A 22890-nucleotide genomic window follows, 5' to 3' on the forward strand; every position below is an offset into this window, starting at 1 on the left:
GCTGATTGGATGTTTTCAGCCGACAGCGCGCTGAAAAACAGCTTGGCTGTCGGCTGAAAACTCCAGCGCCTCAGCACGCCTGCGGACGCTCGCGTGAGCCCCCTCTCAAGGCATCCTCATTGAGGATGCAGGGGCTCAGCGCGGAGCGTCCGCACGGTTCAGCGCGGCCTGTCCTTCTATGGACTCTGCCTTAGAGAATCTGGGGCAATCTCCTAGTAATGCTGCGACATTTCTGCAGACAGACTTATGGCCCATCGGATTAACAGTCCCATTCAAACTGACCAGGGATCCCTGCTGTGTTAATTCGATGGGCCATTAGTCTTTCTGCAGAAATGTCAGAGAAATGTTGCAGCATTACTGGGAGATTGCCCCAGATTTTTCAAAGCAGTGTTCGGATACTCGTAGATGACTGTGACTCATAAATCTCTAGATCCGAACAATTTTTACAAACGCTTCTGAATTGTCCAAAAGGTATATTGGACGTCCAATTTGGATGATGGCTGCTGTTCTTGAGAACGTAATTACTGCAGTCAACCTGCTTAAAGAATGTCTTTGTTTTTATTTTGTTCTGTTCTGCATACAGTACTAGATCTAGAAACTCAATGGCATCACTACTGGAATTGTGAGTAGATTTAAGTAGTCGGTGTTGAGATACACAATAAATTCTCCTAACGTATCTAGAGTACCCTCCCAAATGAAGAGGATATCATAAATGTATCTCTTCCATGTCACCAGGTTCGCGCCAAACGGGTTGGAGTGGTGGATATGGTCCTCCTCCCAAATACCCATAAACAAAATCACGTAGATTGGCGCGAACCTGGTCCCATGGCCATACCCCTAGTCTGTAGGTAAAATTGACCCACAAAGGAGAAAAAATTATGCTCTAGAATGTGTTTTATACTTTCCAAAATAAAATCAACCTGTTCTTGCAGAAATTTGTCTGAACTCTCTAAAGTCCTTTTTACAGCATTGCAGCCTTGGGAATGGTAAATTACTGTGTACAGAAATGTCACATCTCCTGTACACCAGATGTAATTTTCCTTCCATACCATATTTTCTAACATATTTATGACCCAAATAGAGTCTCTTAGATAAGATGGTAGCTCACCTACAAAATATTTAAGAAATGTGTCAATATATTGTGCAAATTAGAGGTAGAGGAATTGATTCCCGAATTTATTGGTCGACCGAGTGGTCTATTTATATTTTTGTGTAATTTGGGTTGGAAATAAAAAATTGGAATCTTGGGAAATTTATTGTAATGAAATAAAAATTATCACTAAATTCCTAAATTCTTGCCCTTGTGTAACAACTGGTCCAAAATCTGTTTTTGTGTTCCCACTCTTGTAATGCTTTCCTCCAGGGGAACATTAATTCTTCCTTTTTATTTTTGGAGTAATTTCTGATGGTATGTTCTTTCTTGTCTATGATCATCTCGTTTCGAGAAATGTTGTGATCTAGAACGATCATAAGAGGAAAAATATTCTGTGTTATAGGATTTTTAGGCATCTCATGTGTTTCTCTATCATCATTAGAGCTTTTTTTTCTAATTTTGTGAGCAGCCATCATCCAAATTGGACGTCCAATATACCTTTTGGACAATTCAGAAGAGTTTGTAAAAATTGTTCGGATCTAGAGATTTGAGTCACAGGCATCTATACTGGAACAAAGGTTTATCAATAGAAATAATCAATCACTAGAGGTAGTAGAAGCTAAGAAAAAAGCAAGAGAACTAGAAAGAAGTCTCATTCTAAAAACGAGTCCTAAGAAACCAGTAGATAACTCTTCTGTTTGTCACTCAGTTTAATAGAGATCACTCTAAAATTAAAAACATTTTGAATCAACATTGGGATGTTTTAAAAAATGACCAGATTTTAAAAGATTTGCCAGATAGGACACAAGTTGTGTACACACTAAAGCTAAGAACCTCAGGGATAAATGGGTACCTAGCCTTTTACCTGCCACTATAACTAATAATTCTTGGTTAGGAGAGAAATCCAAGGGGTTCTTCAAATGCCTGAATTGTAAGGCCTGCAAATATGAGAGAGAAATATCAGATTGCTTTACATCAAATGCAACTAAGGAGACATTTAAAATAAAATATTGTATTAATTGTAAAAGTACATCAGTGATCTATCTAATAGGTTGTTCTTGTGGACTACCTTTACGTGTAAGAAAATTAGAGCACATTAGAAATATCACTATTGAATTGGAGAGTCACAATGTCTCGCTACATTTTAAGAGAGTTCACCAATCTAATCCTGCAGACTTACTTTATCAAGGCATTGATTTTGTTAAATCTCACTGAAAAGGGGGCAATCGCATACAGGACGTTTCTTAATAAGAAATGTTTTGGATACATAAGTTTTGTACTTTGAAACCCCTGGGTCTAAATGTAGTTATAGACCTAAATTCCTTTTTGATTTAAACTTGTGCGTTTTCTGCTTTCTTCATATTCATCTAATTTGACTCTCTGTTGTGGCCTTTTTATATTCTATGTATTTTACTATTTTACTTTATTTGTCAGCATCTTGTGCTGAATCTTAATAAATGTATGTAATGTATCTTTTCTTTGCTCTAATCTATGTGGGCTCTCTCCATATAGATATATATATATATATATATATATATATATATATATATATATGTACCAAAACTTTACCTTATATATTATAATATATATTCCTTTTGTTGCTGTCTGTATTCATTATGTGAATTGCTTTGTCGCCCTTCCCCGCCCCCTTTCCCTGTTCTACCAATCAATCCACGCTGTGACGTCATTATTTGGGACTATTTGTATGGGACTGTGTACTCAGATGTATTACTGCACCCCTAATGAAGATCGGAGTGCCGATTGAAATGCATATGGTGGTCCCTTTCATGTTCGAGAGCACTGTGCTTCCTGTCTCGCCTGCTACTTGGCGATACTGCCTTGAGACTGGAAAAAAAAGGAAAAGACAGTGGCGCTCCCTCAAATGAATCTTATTAGAGCCCCCTAAGGTGGCGTGAATTGAAGAAAGATACAGGCTACACTTTGAAGCGTAAATGAATAATAAAATAGACTCACACGGGCTTGTGTGAGCTGAGGTGATGAGGGCAGGGGTTAACAGCGTAAGATCCGCTGTAATTGCTGTTTCTGCAGTCACTGTGGTAATCAGGCAATCAAGAGGATAAAAGAAAATGATTTTATTGAACAAATAGTTAAAAGCTCAAATACTTACACAAATAATGCAGTCTCCGTGGCTGGAACCAGTTCTGGTGGCAGTGAGTCCCTTCAACCGCGTCCGGTGCGGGGCTGTTTCCCAGAGGCTGGAAGCGGCTACGTGAGTGGTGAAAGTACAGGAGGGCTCCACGCTATGCCTCGAACGATGCGTTTCGGAAAGTCAATTTCCTTCGTCAGGTTCAGGACCTTTTCTTGTATCCTCTTGATTACCACAGTGACTGCAGAAACAGCAATTAAAAGCGGATCTTACGCTGTTAACCCCTGCCCTCATCACCTCAGCTCACACTAGCCCGTGTGAGTCTATTTTATTATTCATTTACACTTCAAAGTGTAGCCACAATCTCCATCCCTCCATTCATTTTGGATTTCTATATGTGTGTGTCCGCTCCCTGTGGTCTACTGCAGGACACCCAGACTACAGACAAAAGGCACCACCCACAGTGGACCACACGCTGCAAAGAGTTGCCCTAACTGTCATCACTCGCACAAGCCCATGTGAGTGTATATATATTTATTATCATCCTCTCTGACACCCCAGTGTGTTGGAATCACATGTGTTCACTCACCTTTTGATCCCTTCTGTGTGTGTCTCTTGTGTGTTAACCACGGCTCATATGAGCCAGAACATACGGTCATTAGAGACTATCAACAAGCGATCAACGCAAGACAGCAAACACTTCAGTAGATGACTCCACTTCGCGATCAAGAACAACAAAGACAACGCTGAGGGATCCTGCTCACATATGCCCGTGTGAGTATATATAGTATTATCATCCCCCACCTATTGTTCATCTATTTATTCATTCATCTATGCTCTTCACATGCGCTCATCTCCACTCTTTTCGCTGCCTTGAGACCGAAGCAGCCAAAGACAGAGGATTCCATTGGTTGTGACGTCAACCGCTGTCCGCTCCGGAGGAGGATTACACGGACGCTCCAGCTACAGCCACTGCAGAGAGGCACGACTAAGACATCTACTGGACCCAGAGTGGTCAAGTTGCCTTTGTTCTTGTGGGAGCATGTGAGTTGAATGGACTCACCGCTCATGTATGTGTTTTTTTTTTTTCCATCATTTTATTTTATAGGGTTTTATAAACATACAGATTTCTAGTATATCGGTCTATATATTGTCAATCTATATACAACCAGAAATTATTGTGCAAAATATATATAACAGAAAAAATGTCACTTTATATGGTATATTTATATCGTTTCAAATAGTAGTGAATGTATAATCTTTAATACATAACACTCGGTTAATACAACCCCCTTTTTAAATTTTTTTATAGGTAGAAGAGGATAGGTTGAGAGAAGAGATAGAGGAAAAGAAGGGGAGAAGGGGGAGGAAGTTGGAAAGAGTAAGTGAATATGGGGGGGGGGGGAAGAGGAGTATGAAGTATGGAGGTGGGATGTGGCTGGTTGTAATGGGTGGGAAAGGGTTTCCGGAAGCAGATGAGAGGTAGTCCCACCCCTCTGTGGCACCAGTGGTATATTGTTTCTATTTTGTAATGACATTTCTAAATATTCAATACATCTCTGTTCTTGTTTTTTCTTGGTTATGTGGCCATGACTCCCATATTTTATAGAATTGATCCATTTTGTGGTTTAGTTGAGCTGATAGTTTTTCCTTTAACCAAATTTCGTTTACCCTTTTGATTACTGTACACTTGGATGGGGCATTTATTTTTTTCCAAGATGCGGCTATGGAGCAACATGTTGCAATTAAGATAAAGGAGATTAGTTTTCTCGTGTGAGTCTGAAAGATATGTATTGGTTTAGCCAGCAAGAAGTTAATTGGATCCAGCGGTACTCTCAATTCTGTGATCTCTTGGATCATATCCTGAACCATAATCCAGAATTTCTGGATCTGTGGACAAGTCCACCATATATGAACCGTATCTCCTCTCAGGTCACACCCTTTCCAACATAGGTCCGGAGTACCTGGGACGATATGGCTAGGCCTACCTGGGGTTAAGTACCAATGAAATAGAATTTTGTAAATGTTGTCCTTTATTGTTGTACAAATTGATGTTTTAGCTGCCGATTCCCAAATCTCCTCCCAGTCATCTTTATCTATTTCTGTATTGAAGTCTGCTGCCCATTTCAACATGTAATTATGCCCTTGGGTCGTTGTTGACGATGCTATTCCGGTGTATATCCCCGAAATCAATCCTCTCTGATAGGTGCCTTGTTTACAAATCTTTTCAAATTTAGTTAAATTGGAAAAATCCTACTTTCTGAGAGAATATGGATGGGAAATGTCTAATCTGCTGGTAACAAAAAGGTTGCAGATCTAGCATTTGGTATTTCTTTTTGAGCTCTTGGTATTAAGTAGCACTCTATTATCTGTAGTGGGAAGTGTATAGTTGATTTAAAAATATATCTTTATTGAAATAAATGTTAAAATATTGGTGCATGGAGTGGAATAAAAAGATCAATGGACACTCTGTCTTATGATTCAGAGTGTTTCACATATAGTGATGACAACTTGTGTCTAATCGCTGGAATAGTGCCAGCTGTAGCAGGTCGCTACCATTGATTAGACCGCTGTTAGCAGTCTAGACTGCTAACAGCGGTCTAATCAATGGTAGCGACCTGCTACAGCTGGCACTATTCCAGCGATTAGACACAAGTTGTCATCACTATATGTGAAACACTCTGAATCATAAGACAGAGTGTCCATTGATCTTTTTATTCCACTCCATGCACCAATATTTTAACATTTATTTCAATAAAGATATATTTTTAAATCAACTATACACTTCCCACTACAGATAATAGAGTGCTACTTAAAACTGAGTTCTTTCTCTTCTGGTTCATTAATCAATACATTCCCAGTCCAGCACCTTATCTACCCTATACTACAATTCAGATTGAGCAGAGGTTTCTTTACCTTTCCTACCCCTCCCACTCCTTTCCCACGGTATAGATGAGCTCTTGGTATGACAGGATCTTTTCTTCCTTTATCAGATCATCCGCTGTTTTGATATTTATCTCTCTTAAGTTTTGCACCACATTTTGGGAGCAATTCAGTGAAAAGTCCGGGTAGTCAAATATAGGGGTTAATCGGGAAGGGTGTTTAGATAAATTTGTATTTTTTCTTGTTTTTGATCGATATCTTCCACGTGTACCTCATCGGCCCCAGGAACAATCCTCCCTCCATCATCTCTCCGCCTCGCTGGGACCATAGAGCTGTCGAGAGGGAGAGAGGGTTTACATAGGAGGATTTTATCTTCAACCAGCAACAAGTAGCAGTGTCGCTATTCCACATCACTATTTGTTTCAGTTGGGCTGCATGAAAGTATTTAACAATGTCTGGAACTCCAATGCCCCCGCTAACTCTCGAGGCTAACATAACCGATCTTGCCACTCTTGGCCGGCTGTCTTTCCATATAAATTGGATGATTCGATTTTGTATATTTTTTTAGCTCAGATATAGGGGAACCATTATCGGGAGGGTCTGGAAGAGATACAGAAGTCTTGGAAGAATATTCATTTTGACTGATGCCACTCTTCCAAACCAAGATATTTGGTGTTTGTTCCAGGTCTGCAGGTCTTTTTTAACTTTTTTAAATAGTAATGGAACATTTATTTGGTATAAAGATTGATATGTGTTTGCTATTTGAATTTCGAAATATTTAATATGTGTTAAGCTCCATTTATAATTAAAATTTGCTTGTATAGGCTTCAGTTCTGGGTCTGGAAGTGTCAGGTTATAAAATTAACGATGACAAATCGGAAGCTCTAAATCTGAGACTTTGCCAAATTGGTCTAGTTGGGCTTGTAAGTTAGAGAGGGATATCAACGGGTTGAACAGAGTTAAAATTATATCTGCGAATAAAGACATTTTATCATTTGTTCCCCCTATCTGTATACCTTGTATATTGATTTCTTCTGTAATTTTAGCTGCCAGAGGCTCAATTTTTAATGCGAAGAGTAGCGGGGATAGGGGACATCCCTGTCTGGTACTAGTATTGATTTTTTTGGGTGTCAAAGAACCCCCAGGAAGTTTTATTAGAGCTGAGGGTGTCCTGTATAAGGCTCTAACCCCAGCCAAGAATGGACCTGAAAATCCAAATTGTAACATGGTTTGATCTAAGAATTCCCACTTTATTCTATAAAAAAAAACTTGTGTGTCTAAACTCAGGATTAAAGCTTTTGTTCCGATGAGGTTCACGTGATCTATGATATCTATAAACTTTCGGGTGTTGTCTGAGGCTTGTCTGCCCTGGACAAATCCTACTTGATCTATATGTATCAACCCTGGAAGAATCAGGTTTAGTCTATTCGCTAAAATTTTACTTTAAATTTTGAGGTTCGAATTTAATAGGGATATAGGTCTACACATTGTTGAGGGTCCTTTCCCTCTTTTAGGATGATAGCTAAATTAGCTTAGGACATTGAGGGTAGTATATCTGATCCTTCCAAGAATGAGTTAAAAGTTTCTAGGATAAACGGGAACAATACCTCCTTAAATTTATTATAGTACAGATTGGTAAATCCATCCGGGCCTGGAGTTTTGTTCAGTTTTAATGGTTTTATAGCGTCTAATAGTTCTTCCTTCGTTATTTTCTTATTTAATACTTTTGATTGTTCTTCGATTAGCATCGGAAGGTTACACTTTTTAAGATATTCCGAAATTGCCTGTAAGGAGACCCTTTGCTGAATTTGTTATATAATTTTGTGTAAAAATGTGAGATTTCTTGAGCAATCTCTTTCTCATTGTATGATAGTCCTGATTTGGTTTGAATCATTGGAATTTGGGATTTGAGTTTTAGACCTCTACGTTTATTAGCCAATAACCGGTCTGCCTTATTGCACTTATCATAATAGTGTTGGTTTGTCCATCTTAGTGCTCTCTCTACTTCATCTAACTGGATCTGTTTAAGTTCCGTCTTTGTTTTATATAATTGCTTGAGAAGTTTTTTAGATGGGTTGTTTTTGTGTTGTTTTTGTGTTGTTTTTTCCAGTGAGATAAGTTTCTCAGTTCTTTCCTGGTATTTTTGGTAATACCATGTGAGTGGGCATTCATAAGTGTGATATTAATCAAGTTGTTTGATACACATTTGCACTATGTTGTTTTTCCTTTTTTTTCATGCCTCATTGGAGTTTTGCGCTTTGGAGTGTTCTTGTTGCCTTATCTAAGGGTGTTGAGAAACACCCTCATATCAGCTGCCTCTCCCTATTGGGGATATAAATTATATTTGTTTTTATAAATTATCACTAGGTGATTTGGGTTTGCGCTTATTTCCTGTGCTGCACAAGCTATGTTAGACCAGTACAAAGTCCTGTTCACGGATAAGCCGGGCAGGACCCATATTACTGATCACCCAGTCCACACCGGGGATCAGAGACCTCTGCTTAAGAATGCCTATTCGACTATCAGCGGAGGTGAAGAGCAGCATAGAGGAGGAGGTGGAAGAGATTCTGGCCCTAGGGGTATATGTACCATCACAGAGTTCTTCGGCTTCACCGGTAGTCCTAGTACCTAAGAAGGACGAGACCACTCGGTTCTGTGTGGACTGCCGGCTGCTCAACGCTCAAACGGCGTTGGATGCCTATCCCATGTGCCGCATGGACGAGCTGTTAGATGAGCTCACGGGGGCATGGTATCTGACTACGATGGATTTGTCAAGGGGGTACCGGCAAATCCCTCTGATCCAGGAGGCGCAGGAGAAGTCAGCTTTCATCACTCTGAGTGGCTTATATTAATTTTTAGTTATGCCATTTGAGATGAAGAATGCCTCGGCTACCTTCCAACGCATGGTCAATAGGTTACTGGAAAGGATGCAAAGTTTTGCAAGGGCATACCTGGATGACATAGCTGTGTTTAGCAATTCCTGGGAATCACATCTACTACATGTAGCTGCGGTGCTGAAAAGGATAAGGGAAGCAGGGCTGACACTCAAACCATCTAAGTGTCCGGTCAGGATGGCAGATGTACTGTACCTCAGGCATAGAGTAGGCGGGGGGCATCTCAAGCCTGAGCCGGCTAAGGTAGAGTCAGTTCTTGTGTAGCCAGTGCCCCGAACTAAGAAGCAAGTTATGGATCTCTTAGGCACCACTGGCTACTATAGAAAGTTTGTCCCCATTACAGTGCCCTGGCCAAAACCCCTGACTGACTTTACCCAGAAGAAACTCTCGGTTCTGTTTGCCTGATCTCTCACTTGCGAGGAGGCATTCCAGGCTCCAAAATCTGCCCTGCCTAATACTCCCACCTGGCAGTACCTGATTACAGTATATAAATAGGGAAAGGGAAGGAAGTCCGCATCCGCCTATGGTATAATATGTGAATGAAAATATACTGCGGTGCAATGTAGGGCACGTGAAATATGATAAAAGAAAGAAAAGAAACCCTACTGCATGCACTCACTGTGATTTGAGTAATTAAATACAAATTAAAAGCCTTTTATTGACTTGTTAAAAATAGTATAATTGTATAGTGTAATTCAATAACACTAGCCACACTAACAGACATTAGATCATGATGTGGACTTGTGTTGTGAATCAAAATATCTTTCAAAGATTTTGATTGGAATCACCACGAGCCCTCATACTACACTGCAATTGATATGCTACTATATTTACCATGTATATGGGTCTATGGGAATAACCCCACTTTAAACCCACCAGCATATGTAGATGTATGAATGTTATTGAATTACACATGATTAAAATCTCAATCTGCATCACATTGCTGGTTCCATCTCAGAGACTATAACTGGATGCAGTCAGTAGAACTGTGCCTCGAGGCTTTAATAAATTGCTAGAATATGCCTCAGACATTGAAGGGAACTATTTGTCTCTAAATGTGTAAACATCTGTATTAAAATAGATGAATGAGCGGTGAGGGGTTAACCATCTACACTACATGGTTGCTGCAACTAAGCGAGGCTATAACTGGATGCAGACATTTGAACCGTGCCTCAAGGCTTTAAATACATTATTAGAATGTGCCTCAGAACACAAAGTATCACACATGATAAATGTTACTATGAGAGAGTTTTAATATCTACACTGTATACAGAAGCCCTTTTTACCTTAGGAAGAGCAAGGATATTAAGTGTATTCTCTGTGAGACTGACGAGACGTAATATCTGTATTATAGGTCAACCCTGAGACAGTCAAAGACTTTGGTGAATTGAGTACTGTGACTAAGTAAATATATGTCACTTGACACCATGACTGACTTATGGGCGGCAAACATTCCAGACTTTTGTCATTAACCAACTAAGCACACCTGTGATGTAGGGGAGATCCCCACAGAGTTAAAGGGTATAGTTTGGTTTATTTTACTCTCTCTACACATTGTGTTCTAATACTATCTTCAAGGGGCACCATTACCTGCATCCCTTTATTCATCTCAACAGTGTCAGCCAACAACAAGCTGACATATATACTGTTGGAGTGATATAGCACGCTAGGTTGCAACATCTGATAACTTTGATTATCCTCACTTTTTTGACATCTGTGCAAATAGTACAACTTGAGTACAATGTCATTCGCACTAGAGGTGTTGCAATGAGGATTTACTTTATTCCTTATACGCATTCTGTACGTCACTACCACATGCATAGCGGAGTTATATGTCCCTAAAAGAGGGAGATTATTTTATTGTTCGACCATACTGTAGCCAAGTTGTATTCACTGCCACAACTCAGCTCATACGCATGTGCATTTAGTGCAGTATTATGGTAGGTGGCATTACTAAGTTCCACCATACCATATATGTTTTAGAAAATAAGCATATATAGTTGGTCGCTACAATTTGGCAATAACTATTTGTATGAGCTATATTAGACCAATACTGACTGAGCTATATGCGCAGTAGCTCTTATAAAAATAAAGAGTAACTGTATATGTGATACAACTGGCTTTCCTCCTGCTAATGCGATCATTATCTGAATGGGAGCTTTCTTTGGACAGCTAGTGGTTTTGCAGGGACAGGCCATGGATCATTGATACCTGGTCCCTTATACTATTTTTAACAAGTCAATAAAAGGCTTTTGATTTGTATTTAATTAATCAAATCACAGTGAGTGCATTCAGTAGGGTTTCTTTTATTTCTTTTACCACAGTACCTGATTACAGCAAGCTTTTCTTGGTACTCACCGATGCCTCGGACTATAGTGTGGGTGCTGTACTGAGCCAGGTAGGCGAGGATGGGGGAGAAAACCCGATCGTCTACCTGAGTCGCAAGCTGCTGTCTTGGGAGATGGCTTATGCCACCATTTAAAAGGAGTGCCTCGCTGAAGAAACAAACTCCAGCCCTACCTGTTTGGTAGAGATTTTACTGTAATCACGGATCACAATCCCCTTAGTTGGTTACAGATGGTGTCGTGGGAGAATGGAAAGTTGCTTCGCTGAAGCCTTGCCCTACAGGAGTTTGATTTTACAATTCAGCACATAAAGGGCAGTGAGCACGGCAATGCTGATGGACTCTCCCTACAGTACATCCCCAGTGACCAATTGTGAAAAATCGCCGTTCTGCTGCTCCTGCCCCTTTAACCCTCACTCGCCCTTTGGACTACCATGGCACTCAAGAGTGGCAACCTGGTGGTGGTACTTACGAGTGGCGCATGGGTTCTGCGCGGTCCCCTTCGGTCTCTGGGCATGGGGTGCGTTCTCGCCTCTCCTGTCTGGACACGCGGTACACGGTCTCCCCGGTGGTCTGCGGTCTCCGCCTCTCGGTCCCCCCATGTCCTGATGTCACAGCTACAGAGCGCGGTTACACCCCTCGCTCCGCCTCTGCCTCCACGGGTCCCGTCTCTGGTCTCTGCCCTCGTCCTGACGTCGCTGTTATGCGGCACGGTTGTGCTCCTCTCTCTGCCTCTCTCTGCGGGTACCACCTCTGGTCTCCGCCCTCGTGTTGACGCAGGTGTTGTGGTGCGCGATGACTGTGCACGATCGGGTCGCCTACGTCTTGCGCGGGTTGCGCGTGGCGCTCGTGCACATTCTGATGCGGTAGCTATTGGCTGTGTAATAGGACACATCTGCATGATCCAGCAGCTTATCCTGTACCGTACTCCTGCTTCCTGGTTGCCTCCAATTGGTGGGAGGTCCTATAAATATGTTCTCAGAGCTCCCAGTCATTGCCGAGCATAACCTCTCTTTGTGTGATGCTGCACTCATCACATAGTTCCTGTCTGCCTGAACTCTGCTGCCTGACCCTGCCTTGATACTACTCTGTGATTCTCTCCTGTACTGACCTTGGCTTAGGATATGACTACTCTACTCTCTCCTGCACTGACTCTGGCTTAGGATACGACTACTCTCTCCTGCACTGACACTGGCTTAGGGTACGACTACTCTACTCTCTCCTGCACTGACCCTGGCTTAGGATACGACTACTCTACTCTCTCCTGCACTGACCCTGGCTTTGGAACCATGGCCACGCTGCTCTCTCCTGCACTGACCCTGGCTTGGCTCCACGACTACTCTACGCTCTCCAACCCTTACCCTGGCTACATACTCCAACGATCCGCTGCTCTATACTCCAAGACCCGGCAAGTACCTCATTTACGCTGTCTTCTGTTATCCTGATCCAGCCTGCACGACTATCCTACACTCTAGACGTGCCCTCACGGTAGGCGTTCTATACAATTCCCTACCTCAGCCCGCGGTTGCGCCTCGTTTGTGGTGAGCTACGCGTTACACCAATGTACCTCCAGTGCTTGCGGAACCACCAGATGAGGTGACTGCCCCACAGCCTTTGTCATAGGGTGGGGGGGGGGTGACGGGCAAGGGTAACCAGGCTATACAATAAAGGTTTAGCCCATCTGGTTGCCCTTGGGCCCCATGGATCCCTGGCAGTTACCTAGAACCATGGGCCAGGTATCTTTAAATATAAAAGTTAAAGTGACTCCTGCTTTCCCACTTTCCATGTTCCCTTTGCCTCAGGCTCAGGAAACTTTCTGTGTGTAAGTTTTAGGTGGGATATTTGGGTAGAAATGCAATCCTCTTGCTTGCAGGAGTTTGGGGGCCGGACCTACCAGTAGTCCCCTAATTCTCCCCGGGAGAGCAGGCATGATTTGCCGATATGCGGGATGAATTACACCGGGGCTTCCCAGTGTCCCCCAGACTCCTGGTTTTTGAGACCAGATATCTCAGTTCTATTTCCCTTACAGCTATGAGTCTCCCCAAGGCCCCCCATTTATTAAAATAGGTTTTATTGTGTTTGATATATTTCTTATAAGTCTCTATGCAGTCAGCCCGGACAGCTACTTAGGCGCCAGCATGTCTGCATAGAGTCCGTAGTTCAAAGAGGAGATGGAATGTTGAGAGGTGTCAGGGTGCTAAGTAGCCGGGGCAGAGTGGAGTACCGAGTCTGGAGAACAGAGACACCCTATGGGGAGGACCCTCTGGTTTGCCAGACTCAGTGGAGTGCTAAGGATAGCTAAGCGGAGTGTATGTAAGGAGATGGCCAAGGAAGAGAACCAGACCATCCAGTGACTTGAGTCGATGACGCTAAGGCGGGCTTTTCAAAGTTGCTCTATTGCAAATAGCAGAGCTACCGGCTTAGTTCTGAAGCTAGGAAAGTCTGCCTCGCAGAGACTAAGTCCCTGTGAGGAATCGCAAGATGTACGTCCCCGCGCAGGTCCGCCGTGCTCGCATTCACCCGCAGTCTACTCCGGCACCCGTTGCGGGCTTCCCGCGGTCCGGTGCCCCCTCGCGCACGGCTTCCCCACTGGAGCGGCGCCCTCTACTAGCGTGACGCGCATGCGCGTACCACTCATCACGAGAATGGACACTAGATCGCGTCGCTCGTGACACGCCCGAGCTGCGTGTCAACTGAGCTCATCAACTCCATCTCTTCCACCTGCCTTTCATCCTTGCCGTATCACATCCTACCTGGGGCCGCTCCTCTGATCCAACACAATTTGGGATTTGTCAGTCCTGCCTATATATGCTCAGCTGTGCCACTGGCACTTTGGCTGAGCATAGATTCGTGTTCCCTGTGCTTACCTCTCCTGTACGTTAGATCTCCTGCCTTGCCTCGCTTTGTGATTACCTGTGTACCGACCCGGCCTGCCTTTGGACTCCCGTTCTCTGGACTACTGATCTCGGCTATCCTCGACCATCCGCTACTCTCCTACCCCGACCACGGCTCTGTACCTTGACCATCATGCTCTCTCCCAACCTGACCTCTGCTATAGCTCCATCTACGATCCTGACCTCTCCTGCACTGACCTCGGCAAGTATAACGACGACCCTGTTCTTTCCAACTCCGACCCGACTACCAAGACCACTCTACATTCCGGACGTGACCCCCATTTCTTTGGCTGGTGTTTACCTATTCCCATTTCAGTACCGGGGTCTTGTCTAGTTTGTGGTGAGCACAGCGTAACGGTATGCTCAGTGCCACAAACTTAGACCCTGCTGAGGTGGCATCTCGTGCCGCTATGTTCTCCAAACTAGAGAAGTAACTAGAGCAGTCTGACTGTCGTATGGACTCCCTACAGAAGGACCTCTCAGCTCAGGTGCAACAGGCTAACCTACCAGTCTTCTCTCCACTCCTGTCTCTTCCGCAGGCTAACCCTATGGCTTCCGAACCACGACTTCCCACTCCCAACCAGTACTCCGGAGATCCCATAGAATGTCGTGGGTTCCTCACCCAATGCTTTATCCAGTTTGAGATAACGCCCTCCAGATTCCTTACGCCTAGGTCCAAGGTAGCCTATATTATTTCATTACTTACTGGCGACACATTGGCGTGGGCCTCCCCCATCTGGGAACAGAAAAGGGACATCACACAAGACATTGGACAATTCACTAAGGAGTTCAGACGTGTCTTTGACACCCCGGGTTGCAAAATTACTGCCGCTTCCTCCTTTTTTCATACTGTATAACTTGGGGGAATCGTTCCGTGGCCAGGTATGCATTGAAATTTCGAACAATCGCTTCTGGGACAGGGTGGAACGAGGCTGAATTTTGGCAGAGACTCTCGGAACAACTAAAGGACGAACTCGCTTCGCAGGAGGGCCCAGCTGACCTGGAGTAGCTCATCGCTGTCTGCATTCGGGTGGACCAGCGCCTGCAGGAAAGGAGAGTTGAGCGTTCCCGTCATAGTCGGGTACCCAGCAAATCTTCCTTTGTTCATTCCTCTTTCTCAGAGGTTCCCGCTGCCGATGTTCCGGAACCTATGCAGTTAGGAGGCAACAAGCTGTCTGTCTCGGAGAAACAACGTTGCCATGTGTCCGGTCTTTGCCTCTATTGCGGCAATCCAGGTCATCTAGCTCTTCGCTGCCCTCTCAAGACGGGAAACGTAGACTCCCACTAAGGTCCAGAGGAGCCTCGTGGGAACACACTCTAGCTCCTCTATTACCAAAGAATCTTTACCCAACAGAATCCTGATCCCAGTATCCCTGCAGGGCCCGGGTTTTGCGGTTACCACTTCAGCCTTCATCGACTCTGGTTCGGGGGGTAACTTCATGGATCAAGACATTGCCACAAAGAACAACATTCCACTTAGAAGAAAGAAAACCCTGGTGGGATTAGAGACCATAGATGGACGTCCGCTGCAACCGGCCTTCATCATCCTACAAACCGTTGAACTTTCCCCTGTGTGTGAACAAATCCACAGGGAGGAGATTTCCCTGGTCGTCATCCACTCCCCGTCCGGAGATCATTCTGGGTCTTCCTTGGCTGCAACGTCACAACCCACACATCGATAGGGCTAAGCTAAAGCCTATCTCATGGAATACTAAATGCTCCACGACCTGTGCTATACCACCTCAGAAGATCTGCAGCATGAAGACGCCCGTACAGGTACAGAGCACTTTACCAGACAACTATTCAGAATTCAGGGATGTCTTTGATAAAGCCAGATAAGAGACACTTCCTCCTCACCGGCCCTTCGACTGCCCCATAGACCTCTTGCCGGGTTCCGTTATTCCCAGGGGACGCTCGTATCCTCTCTCGCTCCCTGAGAGCAAGGCCATGTCCGACTACATTCAGGAGAATCTTCTAAAGGGCTTCATCAGAAAATCCTCTTCACTGGCAGGGGCAGGGTTCTTTTTTGTAAAAAAGGATGGTACACTATGTCTATGTATCGACTATCCGGGGCTAAACAAAATTACCATAAAGAACCGTTACCCCTTACAGCTAATATCTGAATTGTTCGACCGTCTTCAAGGATCTACCATCTTCACCAAATTGGACCTACGTGGAGCATATAATTTGGTGTGCATTCGTCGGGGCAACGAGTGGAAGACCGCCTCAACACAAGGGACGGACACTACTAATACCTAGTTATTCCATTTGGCCTGTGCAATGATCCCGCTGTCTTTCAGGACTTTGTAATTGAAATATTCAGAGACCTTCTCAATAACTTCCTTATTGTTTACCTTGACGACATTTTGATTTTTCCCAAGTCTCTTCCGGAACACATCGAACAAGTCAAGCAGAAAATACTACGTCTCTGCCAGAACCACCTTTACGCCAAACTGGAGAAATGCCACTTCCACCAAACTTCTACTACTTTCTTAATATACATTATCTCCGATTCCGGCTTTTCCATGGTCCCCTCCAAACTGAAAGCTGTCATGGATTGGCCTCTTCCTACTTCTCTCAAGGGCATTCAGAGTTTTCTGGGCTTTGCCAATTATTATATAAGATGTATTTACACATTTTCTTCTATTGTTGCTCCTATCACGGCTCTCACCAAGAAAGGAGCAGACGACGTGTCTTGGCCCCCTGCAGCAATCATGGACTTCAGCAACCTGAAAAAAGCCTTTAGTTCCGCTCCTGTTTTGATTCACCCCAATCCTAAACTTCCTTTTACACTAGAGGTGGATGCTTCAGACATCGGAGCTGGCGCCATCCTATCTCAAAGAAAGTCTCCTTAAGCCAAACTGCACCCTGGTGCATTTAAAAAAAAAATTCTGCTGCACAACAGAACTACCTGTATGATGTGGGAAACAGAGAGCTACTAGCTATGAAACTCGCCTTGGAGGAATGGAGGCATCTATTAGAGGGTACGTAGTGTCCAATTACCATTTTGACGGATCATAAGAATCTCATGTATCTGGAGAGCGCACAACGTCTGGGTGCCCGACAGGCCCGCTGGTCCCCTTTTTTTTTTTTCACGCTTTAACTATATCATTTCTCTCATACACGGTTCCAAGAATCTTAAAGCAGATGCCCTTTCCCGCCAATTTCTAGTCGAGGACAAAATCGAAGCCAGATCTGAAACCATTCTCCCCTCTAAACTCATCATATCTGCCAACTCGTTCGACGTACTAGCCGACATTCTTCAAGATCAGACCAACATTCCTGAAGGTCTGGAGGTTCTGGACGGTTGTCTCTTTGCCGCACCACCCTTTCGCAAGAGGATTTTGTAGTGGGGGCACCCTTCCAAGACTGCCGGTCACCCTGGTTCTAAGAGAACTTCTGACCTCATCACACAGACATTCTGGTGGCCAAACATTCAAGCGGACGTTAAGAAATTCAAGGCCTGCACCACATGTGCTCGGAACAAGGCCCCTCGCAGTAAACCCCATGGACTCTTGCAACCCCTTCCTATCCAGATCGCTCCTGGAATCATTTGTCAATGGATTTCATTGTAGAACTGCCTATTTCCAGGGGCATGAACACTATCCTCGTGGTCATCGACCACTTCTCCAAACAGGCACATTTTGTCCCGCTCAATGGGCTTCCGGATTCGCCCACACTGGCAGATATTTTTTGTAGAGAGATCTTTCGCCTTCACGGAATCCCCTCGACCATCGTTTCTGAAAGGGGTTCCCAGTTTGTTTCCAAATTTTGGCGGGCTTTTTCTAAAAAATTGGGCATATTTTTGCACTTCTCATCTGGTTACGATCCTCAGACTAACTGTCAAACAGAGAGGACCAACCAGACTTTAGAGCAGTATCTGCGCTGCTTCGTAACGGATACTCAAGACGACTGGACAGACCTTCCCCCCTGGGCGGAATACGCCCATAATTCCTTACGGAATGAGTCCACACAGGCCTCTCCCTTTTTCGTGAACTATAGATTTCATCCTGCACGGCTACCCATCACTTCCTCCTCTTCAGGGGTTCCTGCAGCAGACAATCGGATCCAAGCCTTGCAAGACTCATGGACCAAGATCCAGGAGAATTTGAGGGGAGCTTCCTTCAGACAGAAGATACAAGCGAACCGCCACAGCCGTGAAATCCCAGAGCTGAGGCCAGGAGACAAACTATGGCTGTCCTCTAAAAACATACATTTGTAGGTCCCCACGCTCAAACTGGCCACAAGATTTTTGGGCCCATTCCAAATCTTGGAAAAAATCAACCCGGGGCATACCGTCTACTACTCCCTTCCTCTATGAAAATTTCATCGGTATTCCACATTTCCTTGTTGAAACCTGCCTTCTGCAGCCCCTGCTTTCCGGATCCCTCTCCCGCACCCCCAGCTCCTCAATTCGTACAGGGGCAGCAGAAGTACGAGGTCCAGACAATCATCGACTCTTGGATATCCAAGAGAACCACTCAGTACCTTATCCACTGGAAAGGATACGACCCAGTGGAACGTTCTTGGATCCCACACCACCAAGTTCACGCACCCGAGCTTATCAGGACGTTCCACCAGAAATACCCCCTAAATCCCTGGAGGAATCGCCCGGAGGTCTCTCTTGAAGGGGGGGGGGGGTACTGTGAGGAACCGCACGGACTCACGCGCCTCCCCGCGCAGGTCCGCCGTGCTCGCACTCACCCGCTGTCCACTCCGGCACCCGTCGCCGGCTTCCTGCGGTCCCGCGCCCTGCTTCGTGAATGCGCAGGGCTTCCCCCGCTTGAGCGGCGCCCTCTACTATCGCGACGCGTATGCCCGTACCCCGTATTACGGGAATGGACACTAGATCGCATCGCGCGACTCGCCCGAGCTACGTGTCAACTGAACTCATCAGCTCCATCTCTTTCACTTGCCTTTCATCCTTGCCCTATCACAGTCTACCTGGGGCCACTCATCTGATCCTCCCCTCTTTTGGATTTGTCAGTCCTGTCTATATATGCTCTGCTGTGCCACTGGCACTTTGGCTGAGCATGCTTTCCTCTCCTGTACCTTAGATCTCCTGCCTTGCTTCGCTTTGTGATTTACCTGTGTACCGACTCTTTGGACTGCCGCTCTCTGGACTACTGATCTCAGCTATCCTCGACCATCCAAAAAAAACAAAACAAAAAAAAGGTGTCCTTCCTGGAAATAAGATTGATCCACTGAAATACGTGGACCAAAGGAACCAGCCGATCCGCTGCGGATCCTAACTTGCCCAAAGAATTCACCCATCTCTAGAAAGCGCACGAAACGCGTAGGGTAAAGTTCAGAGCTCATCTGACGGAGTGACGTGAGCAGCGTGGCAGACGTGTGTCGGAAACGGAAAGAGTCTTCAACTTCAAGGTCCGCCCCCCAAGTGACGGAGTATCCGCCCTAGGGACGCGGGGAATCGCAGGAGTACATCTAAGAAACGCTCCAGTGTGACTGGAGGGAGATTGTTACTTTCCCACGGCTGATATTCATTGCCTGCTTACTTCCTTATTTCTGTGAGTAGGGTCCCGGTTTTAGACTCTCCGGACCGGCGGTCTCTCAGTCATCCGCATATTAACTATTTTATGTTGTTTTATCTATATATTAAATTAGCTTTTATTAGTTCAGCCTTGCTATTGTTTGTCATATTTGTTGTGTAGTGTCTTGTTTTGTATTGTTTGATATGTAGTGTTAGTCTTTGTCCATTTAGTGTCATTATCTGCTTGCAATATTGCACTATATTTCTCTTTGTGTTTTCTTCACATATCACGGACTGCACGGCGGAAGCCAAATCTGACCATCTGGTACCAAAGGATCAGAAGGGTCTATATATATATTTGGACACTTTTTTCATCACTCATTAGACTTCCAGAATTTCACCCAATTGGACTTGTAAGGCACCGATTTTCCTTTCTTTTTTTATACTCGACCATGGCTCTGTACCTTGACCATCCTGCTCTCTCCAAACCTGACCTCGGCTATAGCTCCATCTATGATCCGCACCTCTCCTGCACTGACCTTGGCAAGATTAACGATGACCCTGTTCTTTCCAACCCCGACCCGGCTACCAAGACCACTCTACATTCCGGACGTGAGCCCTGTGGCTGGTGTTTTCCTATTCCCATCTCAGTACCGGGGTCTCGTCTAGTTTGTGGTGAGCACACCATAACAGTCCCGTCTTTTGTGGCCAAATTTTACAAATCGAACATAGCGGTCGCGGCTAGAATTTCAATCCGAAAAGAGGACCAGAAGAGCCGGGTGAATATCCCGGGTCAAGGTAAGCCTACTGAAGCATGAGTCCTGCACCTAGCAGAACCTAGATTTCTCCCCCAGACCCCCAGTAAGTGTGCATTTCGCTGTATATTGTGTCATTCTTCTTCTTGTATGTTGGTTTACCGAAATAAACTTCATTTTGTTTTTACTTCCTTGTTTTGCCAAGTGAATGATTATAAATAAGTGTCAAAAGTTCTGGTCTCCCTTGACATCCCCTCTCTTGAATTGAGCTGTACATCACCGTTTTACAAACTTTAAGAGGAACATATATAGGACTACTACAATAAATTGTACATACATAAATTACTACATCATATCATTGATAGCTAGGGGTAATGGTGGGCTTAACCTTTATTTAAAAGCAGTAAAATCTACCCCTACTGTCACACCTCCCCCCTTAAGTGGAGCGCTCTGGGGTAGCAAACCCAGCAGGTTGGTCCCCGAGATTGACGCTCAAAAGTCAGCGCTTAGCTGGCTCTGGATCATCCTGCTGGGAAAATCCATCAACATTGCTGTACTCGCTCCCCTTCTTGTACTGTGAAGTCATACGCCTGTAAGGCCAAACTCCACCACAACAGCTTGGCATTGTCCCCTGAGATCCACTGCAATAATTTCAGGGGATTGTAGTTTGTAATGACCATGAAAATGCTGCCGTACACACATGGCTAGAGTTTCTGAAGAGCCCACTCTATGGCCAAGAACTCCTCAATCGTAGAATAGGCCGCCTCCCAATCTAGCAATTTCTGACTCGGGTACATGATGGGGTGTTCGACACCATCAGTACCCACCTGACTCAGCACTGCACCAAAGCCAAATTTAGAGGCATCGGTCTGAATCAGGAACCGCTTGTCATAGTCAGGAGCTGCCAAGATCGCAACGCTTGCCAGGTCAGCCTTGAGAGCAGAGAAGGCACTCTCACACTCCGGTGACCAGATTACTGTGCAAGGGAACCACTTTTTAGTGAAGTGTCTCAGGTGTTTGCCCAGGGCACTATAGTTGGGTACAAATTTGCAGTGACATGCGGCGGTCCCCAGAAATGCTAGTAACCGTTTCTTGGTCTTGGGAACTGGCCACCCCACAAAGGCTTCCACCTTGGCAGGCTCAGGCTTGAGATAACCCCCCCTCTCCCCCCACCTGTCATGTGCCTGAGGTATTCGACCTCCGCCATCAACATTTGACACTTGCCTGGCTTTAGCAGAAGTCTGGCCTCCTCGATCCGGGCTAAGAGCAGCACAACATGGGTAAGGTGGTCAGCCCAATTGTTAATAAAGACTGCCAGGTAATCCAAGTACGCTCGAGCATAGCCCTGCATCCCTCCAGCAGGTTATTGACCAAAGCACTGGAAGGTAGCCAGCGTATTCTTCATCCCGAATGGCATGGCCAAAACGTTGTACAAGCCACTCGGGGTGATGAAAGCCATCTTATACTGCACCTCCTGGATAAATCGGATTTGCCATTACTCCTGCCTCCGATCCATGATTGTCAGATACCTTGCCCCGGTGAACTTGTTTAACAACTCATCCATCCGAGGCATGTGCTAGGCATATGACACAGTTGGGGCAATGAACTGCCGGTAGTCCATGCAGAACCGGTTGGTTTCGTCCTTTTTGTGAACAAAGACTACCGACTAATGATCAGTGAGGTGAATCCCTATACCTAACTAACAACTCTGGTGCCTGCTCCAATTGGGGAGCCGTGAGCTGGGACCCGATCCCCACGTCCTTTACAGAGCCTCCCTGCCTAGCCTCTGCTAGAATATCATGCAGAGCTCTGCTCACCGTGTCTCCCGATGGGGGGATACACACTGCCATCACCACCAGCCCACTTGCATGGTACTCCTTCAGCATATTTTTGTGGTAGCTCCGGTACTTACCTAACGCCTGATCCAGAACTACCATGTCATTTGACTCGTTTACCCGACGGATTTCCGGGTACAGGCTGGACCAGGCAGCCAGGAACTTTTTCTGGTGAGTCAGTTTTAGAACAAGCACCTGCTGCCCCGGGATGAACTCTCTACTACGAGCATTTCTATCACACCAGTGCTTTTGCCTGGTCTGAGCTTCCTTGAGGTTAACATGTGCTATCCCCATCAGGTCAGCCAACTGATCCCTGAGCTCCACCACATACTGGAGCACACTCACACCTGTTTTGGTGGTCTCCCTCTCCCATTGCTCCCAGACATGTTGAGCGGTCCACGGACCCGGCACCTGTATAGAAGCTCGAAGGGGGAGAAGCCAGCAAACTCCTACAGCACCTCTCTGTATGCGCTTACTAGTCTCCCGCTTCAGCCTCCACAAATGCCTGCAGCATTTGTTTCAGGGTGCTATTGAACCTCTTACACAGTCCATTGGGGGCCGTGCGGAGAGGGGTCACCCAGCCCAGAGACTTTG

General features: G+C 45.2%; 1 protein-coding gene across 3 annotated transcripts in view; it reads left to right on the forward strand.

The window, feature by feature from the left end:
* Positions 1-22890, forward strand: part of CYSTM1 (cysteine rich transmembrane module containing 1) — a 97863-nt gene that overhangs the window by 26315 nt on the left and 48658 nt on the right. Inside the window, exons 2-4 of one of the 3 annotated variants that reach the window (XM_075601614.1) lie at positions 3629-3718; positions 3847-3974; positions 4086-4244. In XM_075601614.1, the coding sequence (XP_075457729.1) occupies positions 3967-3974; positions 4086-4244 (167 nt within the window). In that variant the 5' untranslated portion in view covers positions 3629-3718; positions 3847-3966. Of the gene's footprint in view, positions 1-3628; positions 3975-4085; positions 4245-22890 lie in introns of all 3 variants that reach the window. The other 2 variants (XM_075601615.1, XM_075601616.1) reach the window with 2 other exon arrangements.

The sequence above is a fragment of the Ascaphus truei genome, chromosome 5 (assembly GCF_040206685.1).
Source record: "Ascaphus truei isolate aAscTru1 chromosome 5, aAscTru1.hap1, whole genome shotgun sequence".
NCBI lineage: Eukaryota > Metazoa > Chordata > Amphibia > Anura > Ascaphidae > Ascaphus > Ascaphus truei.